General features: G+C 47.8%; 1 protein-coding gene across 1 annotated transcript; it reads right to left on the reverse strand.

Moving 5' to 3' along the window:
• Positions 1-991: 991 nt before the first annotated feature.
• Positions 992-2,303, reverse strand: LOC118640640 (serine/arginine-rich splicing factor 10-like). The gene has a single exon (XM_036277613.1). It carries the CDS (start codon positions 2,252-2,254, stop codon positions 1,520-1,522), a length of 735 nt encoding a protein of 244 aa, XP_036133506.1. The 5' UTR covers positions 2,255-2,303; the 3' UTR covers positions 992-1,519.
• Between the last annotated feature and the right edge of the window lie 4,826 nt (positions 2,304-7,129).

Genomic DNA, 7,129 nt, shown 5'->3' on the forward strand with positions numbered 1-7,129 from the left:
AAACAGTAAAGAAATGAGAGTTAGAAATACTATCAAATATACAAAAGTTCTAGAATCAACCCTTTAAACACATTCCACCAACAGTATTTAAAAACCACCTTTTGTTCTTTACAGGCAAGGCCTAGATTACTAAAAGCAAAATTGAAAAAAGTAATCCTCTAAAAGGAGTTGTTTTCCCACATTTGTTACTTATAACTTGCAAGCAAGCAATCTAAAAATTTAAAGATTCTAGCTTTTATTCTGAAATGAGACTGGACACATCAAGTAACTTCTATTGTCCCTAAAACGATCTCTTAGAGAAATGCTAGAAATTATAAATGGTTAAGGGAATTTTTTCTTATTTTTTAGTCAGGTACTATATTGATAATCAAAGACTCAAAGATGTGACTTGTACTTAAAGTCAATTCTTTTTCTAAAATTCTTTTAAATTTCATGGCACCACAGAATCACCTAGAATGGGGGTGTTGCCTTTCAACTTGCCTCACATTAAATAAACTGAGGTGTGAAGAACAAGCCTCCTTCATAAAGAAGCAGGCAAATTTTGATACAAATGCACACACAGTGCTAACAAGCATCAAAATTCAGTTCTTTTACACTATGCACACACACAAACTTACTGTGAAACAATTTACTTGCTTTTAACAGCAGCAAAAACTAAGCTATTATGGCCAACAATGTTCCTTACAGTTTAGAATAACTACATAAGAGCATTCTTTTTACCTCAAAATTATTTCTGTCATCATTGACCTGCTCAAATTTTAAGGTGACTTTTTCTGACATTTGTTTGTATGTTCTAAATCTTCACAGAAACCGGGGGGGGGGGGGGGGGGGGGGGGGGCGGGGCGGAAGCAGCGAAGGCTCCGTGTTTCAATAAAAATCTCAGTCTCCCTGGAAATGCTGCATAACTCAGTTGGCATCATTCCCTAAGACAGTGGGGTTAAGAAAAGAACTATTCCACACTGTGTCATAAATTAACTATTATCATGGGCCTAGACATCTTGACAAGACAAAAAAGTCCACCCTGAACCTAAATGTGTCTGATCACTCAGTGTACTGTGGCTACAACTTCACTTTTGTATCATTCTATCTTATTAGCAAGCTACATTTCTAGGTTAACAGGTCTACCAAATATGGATATGAAAGTTTATTTTTTAATAAGACAATGTTGCAAATTATGGTCAACTAACATCTTTCCACCAGTACTTCAAGCATAAAAAATGAGAATCTTTACAAAAATATACAGAGACACCACAAATTGGTAGCTGCCCATAACATTAAACAAACTGGACTCTTAAAAGAGTGGCTTCTCAACAGCATATCATTTTAATTATAACCATTGCCTGGTACAGGGAAAACTGACAAGTGTTTTTGTAAGCATCATTGCAACATTGTATTCCTGATCATTTAAGTAAACCAAACTATGAGTAAATGAATGATACATGCCTAAAAATATCATGGTTTATACTATCAGTGGCCACTGGACTTGGGACTAGTCCAAGACCTTGATCTGGATTTTGACCTAGACCTTAGACTGTGATCCTGACTGAGATTTGGATCTAGGTGGTTCTTTTTCCCTTGATTCCTTTTCATATCTTGAGCCAGACTTATAATGTGTTTTGGAATCTGTTTTAGAGGTGCCTCTAGTTTTGGTGTGAGATGCAGACCTAGAATGTGATTTAGCCTTCGTTTCTTTCTTGGGCTGGGACTTGGACCGTGATCTTGAATTGGATTTAGATCTTGAAAAAGATCGATTTCGGTGTTTGAATCTATCATTGTCGGAATGGCTTCTGCTACGCCGAGGTCTTCCAGTCGGTCTACTGTTTCTAGGACTATAAGATCTTCTATAGTTGTAATCAAAGGAGCGACTTCTTGATCTCCTTTCATAACTTCGGCTTCTAGAACGTCTGTATCTGTCAGAATCATCATAGCGTGAAGAACTGGACACATTTCTCCCCTCCTTGGCTTTCATCTGATTTGGAGTTTTCCGATCCCCCTGTGCAAACTGTATTTCAATTGGGCGACCACAAATCCATTTTCTGTCCAAATTATGTAAAGCATCTTCCGCATCACGAACATCTTCAAATTGAACATAAGCAAATCCTCTTGGACGGCGAGTGTAGAAATCAAGTGGAACATACACCTCGACTATAGGACCATAACGACCAAATTCACGTCGTAAATCTTCAGACCTGGTATCGTCGGCCACGTTCCTTACGAACAGAGACGTGTTGGGGGGACGCAAGTAGCGGGACATGTCAGCTGCGTGAGTCTTGGCAGGGGCACTAACGGGCTCACCAAACCGTCTGCGGCTCCCTCCAGCATCACTTTCACCGGCGTCGTGAAATTGCGTCTTTCCGAAGAGCCCTCGTTGAACGTTGTGTTTGAGTTGTGTGTGCGTTATGCTGTGGGTGTTTCCAACAGCTCCCATCAGGGAGAGGCCGAAGGGCAAGGCTGGGACAAACAAGTGCTGGTGTTCACTGTGGTAATGCATCCCTTTCCTTAGTCACTCTGCAGAAAACACCCCGATTTCCCCATGCAGCAAGGACCTGTGGGACGCAGATAGGAGCACCCAGAAAACATAGACCCCTGTATAAGGGAAGAGGAGATGGCATTTGTGCCGTGCCCTAGGGAGCAAAGGATGTGGATGTGCAGAGACCAGCGAGCAGGGCCTTCCTGCCGGAGGGCAGAGCATCAGCAGAGGCAGAGCTGGTTAAACACAGTGTGTGTATCAGGAGCAGCAGGTAGATCGGAAGGTGGATGCCAGAGAAGGGTGAAGACGATGTCTGGAAAGCGGGGCTTGGAGCCAGTTCACGGAGGACTGAGCAAAGTAAACTTGATTTCCGAGGCAATGGGGAGCCATTGATGGTTCTGGATCCTGAGCTCAGAATGGAGTTGGGCGCATATTAGAAGTTCAAAAAAAAAATTGCTTAAAATGGCTGATATTAGGGATGATGGCTACTGAATTACAGCACACACCCGTATAAAGATACCTGGATGCCAAAATTACCTGTGTACAAACCCTAGCTAATTACTTGCTACTTAAGTGTTTGTTAGAAACAGAAGACTATCCCTTTTGGAGTTTCTTGGGGTGGAATTTGAGTTCCATATTGGAAATTATTCTTTTCAGAAAGGACATTGGCACGTGTATTACAGAGAGAAGTACCATTTTTTGAGCTAAGGCTTAAATTGAATCCAGCCGCTGTACATCCCAATGTGCTTTTTGAGGCTGTTACGACGAAGCGGAGACGTCTGACCTCTCTGGCTATGCGGAAGACAAATGCAGGGCGTGGGACTCACTTTGGGTCTAATCAAAATCATTCATGTTCCGAATCTCAGCGTCGACCCATCTTTCAGCAACAGCACTCAGATCGCAGCTCCGAGCCCGGCTGAGCCCTCCTGTGCCTGCGTGTGCACACATGTGCCCACAAGCGTGTTAAAGAATCAAACAGCCAGCAGTGCTCGGGAGACAGCGACGTCTTGCTGGGGGGAAGCATGAGCTCCCAGAACTCTCTGAGACAGACAGACACACACGACAGCTGATCTGCCCTGGGGAGCTCACCTCGGGAGTGACAGGTGATGCTTCGATGTGTTCGTCTCTAATGGTGACGACTAAAGCCCTGCTGATTCCTCTTGGCTAACCCAAAGGTATGCCAAAAAAAAAAAGAGAGAGAGAGAGAGAGAGGATTTGAAATATACAATAGGCAATGCAAATAACCCTGTGGTGACTTTTCAGGTCGGGAGGACGGAATGAAAAACGAGGAATGCTAATTAGTGTACATTAATCAAAATGAGCAGCTTCTTTTTTCTTTCTTTCCACAGCTCTGAAGTGTTCAGAGGCAGGTTATTTCAATTTCACCCTGTTTTTCAAAATTAATAAGGGCCATACATTAGTGTAGCATTGTGCCTGCTTCACAGACTATATTAGTCAAGGTTTTAATTACTGAAATTATACAGTCGTAAAAAGATAATTTAATGAAAGCAAGCATATTATTTGCATTCTGAGCCTGCCTGCAGACATCACAAGAAACGCGGAGTTACTCTGGAGTGCGCACGAATAATTACTGCGCTGTCATTCCGCCCGAGGACCCTGGGCTCCGGTGTCTTCTCGGCCCCGGGAGATCCCTGGTCCAGCTCCGGTGAGAGGCAGGATCAGAGGTGACAACGGAGCCCTAAAGTCTCTCTTCTTCCCCAGTTCCCAGAGCGGGTCTTTCCTGTAGGAATCCATTATGACCTCCTCCCAGAAAAGGGAAAGTGAACAGGTGTACTCTTGTTGCAGAGGGTCTTGTGATGGTTAAAATAATTTGAGTGGAGCCCAGAAGTGATGGCCGAGGTGTAACAAAGATATCATTTTCTTACCGTCATTTTCCGCCCCCGTGCGACAGGACAACAGGTGGGCACGTGAGGTCAGGCGTGAAGGCTATGCCCGCCTGTTGCAGAGCCAGATTCTAAGTGTGGGAAGGTGGGTCTAGCCCTGCCCCCCTAAATCCTTCTAGGCTCTCCCCACAAAAGAGGGGCAGCACGGAGACGCGTGAACGACACTGGTGAGTGCCGCTGAGGTCCCACTAAGGGACTGTCTAGAATTATTTAAGGTGTAGTGGTGGCGGCTAGTGGGAAGGGTCAGGGACCTGAATGATTTATTCTACTTAGATTTATACCAACCCTCAGAAATAAATTCTGCTTTCTCAAGTTCAACTCTGCAAAGTCCCTTACTACACCCTCCTCATGAGCTGTCCCCACTCTGGGGACCCTACAGCCCCTCCTCCAAGGTGCCCATGATGCCCGGACCTCAGAGATGAGGGTGCACATTAGCCTTTGTTTCCTTTCTACTGTCAAGTCAACTGACATTCACTGGGGACCTACTCTGTGTAAGACGCTGTGTTGGGGTCTCAGCATAAGGGTGACATTGCCCCAGTCCGTAATAATGCTTTTGATGCATGGTGCAGATCATTTGTACCCTCAGAAAGGTAGAAACTCAGTGTTACAGTGACTTCATTACCAGGGACAGCCACGTGTACATGAGCTGAGGGGAGGATTCTTGGAAGAGGCTGAATTGAAAGACAGGCAGGAGGTGGGGTCAGGGCGTCATTATCAAGTGGGACCATCATCTGTTCTTCAGAGGTGCTGAAGCCGAGGCTCAGAGAGGTGGCGATCGCCCTCGTGGCGAGAGCCCGGTGAGGCCGGGACTGCGCCAGTGTCGCCGGTGTCGCCAGTGTCTGAGGCCTGCACCTCTGCCCTTTGTTCCCCGGCCGTAGACCCTCGGAGCAGGAGAAGGCCCAGGAAGTCACCTTACCTAGCTCTCACGTCCCGAGTAACCGGCGGGGCCCAGAGGAGCACAGTGACTGGGCCCGAGTAAGCCAGGAACAGAGCTGAACTTCGGCAAGAGGACGGGAGTTGGGGACAGTCCACAGAGGCCTGTGTGAGGGAGGGGACCACGGGCCCCACAGGTTCCTGCAGGTTCTCGATGATCCCAGCCAGAGGGAGGAGGCGTGTGGGCAGAGGGGCTTGCTCCTGGCTCCGCTCCCAGGACATGCAGGGCACTGCCCGGGCAATGAGGGGAAAGGAGACGGGATTGCCAAGGGAGATGTGACATTTCTGTGTGCAGCCTGGAGACAGATTAATAAACACAGCTCACCGGGGACTTGGGCTGCCTTCCTGTCTGTCTGGGAGCTCAGCAGTGCTGGGCGGGGGGGCTCCCTTGGCACTAACTGGGTCACAGGTGCCAAGGGTGGTTAGAGACCCAGCGACCTGGAGGGTCCTGCTACAAAGCAAGTTAAGGAGATCCATTTGTAAGTGCCGTGAGGTAGAGGGTCCCAGTTGGGGCCTGCCCTATGCCCATCCCTGGGGTCTGCGTGGAAGGTGACAGGCAGGACAGGGGACCTCTGAGTAAGGCACGAGAGAGCCTGCCGGGGCCCGCGCTCGAAGCGGAGGGTGTCTGTGAAGCAGTGATGTTCCCGAGAGGCCTCCACACCTGCTCTGAGCACGTGACGTGTGTTCATTTCTAAAACTCTCCCAACCCTCTGAAGTAGGAAGGATCAAAGCCCACTCACCAGGTAAGGAAACCGAGACCGTTTCAGTGACTGGAGCAAGAACACGCAGGGAGGGCAGAGCCAGGCTTCCAGGAGAGAGCCTGTGTTGTCACCAAGACTATGCCACCCCCCAGCACAGCACAGTGGCCATCACGCAGACCTGGCTCCCAGCCAGGCCTCCAGGGACCGAAACCTGAGCCGCCTGGTGGAGTCAGAGGAACAGGGAGCCACAGGCGGAGACCGAAGTTGTCTCCTCGGACATTCCACAGGCTCTGGGGCAGAGATCAGGGCACCTAGGGACAGACCCCAAAGAGGGAGCCAAGACAAGATAAACCAGTCCTAGGAATTAATACCAGAAACTGAGGACATGTGCCAAACCCAACGACAGGAAACCACAGGACAAACGCCACCCTGGTTCCTCTGAGGCTGAATGATGACAGTTCATCAGTCAGATAAGGGAAAGGGAGAGGGGGAGAGAGATAGAAACATCGATGAGAGAGAACATTGATTGGCCGCCTCCTGCACGCCCCCCACTGGGGATCAGGCCCACAACCTGGGCATGTGCCCTGACCGGGAATCGAACTGGCGACCTCTTGGTGCAGGGTCAATGCTCAACCACTGAGCCACACTGGCCGGGCAGTGGACAATTCTTTATGAGCTCATCCAAATCCTACTGCGATCGCCCCCCGGGGTAAGTCAGATAAAAGAGCAAATGATTCGAAAGCGAGGTATGTGAGGTCCCATGACCTTGGACAATTCACGTCCCCTCCGCGGCCCTCACCTGTGTGATTGAGTTTCTCCGTGCTGTGTCCCATGAAACACCAGTGTCCCTGAGACATTAACCACTTACACGTAAGAGAAGTTCTATGACTGACTGATGCTGGGAGACGCTGCGTGCTATAGTGCCCTCTGGGTACATACAGTGCGTATATTAAAGCACAGCTTCCCACATTTTTGACATCATTGCACACACAGAAAATGATGCTACTCTCTTTCTATGACTCACTGGAGTAAACAGGCAGGGATTACATTTACATATATTACGTTGTTTTATGTTATATGCTTGTGATTAGAAAATAAAACACAAAGTCTGACTTTTCAGA

Source organism: Molossus molossus, unplaced genomic scaffold (assembly GCF_014108415.1).
Source record: "Molossus molossus isolate mMolMol1 unplaced genomic scaffold, mMolMol1.p scaffold_m16_p_23, whole genome shotgun sequence".
In the NCBI taxonomy this organism is placed as follows: domain Eukaryota; kingdom Metazoa; phylum Chordata; class Mammalia; order Chiroptera; family Molossidae; genus Molossus; species Molossus molossus.

Excerpts from the sequence above, each read along its gene's own strand:
- LOC118640640 (XM_036277613.1), bottom strand. The coding sequence starts at position 2,254 with ATGTCCCGCTACTTGCGTCCCCCCAACACGTCTCTGTTCGTAAGGAAC.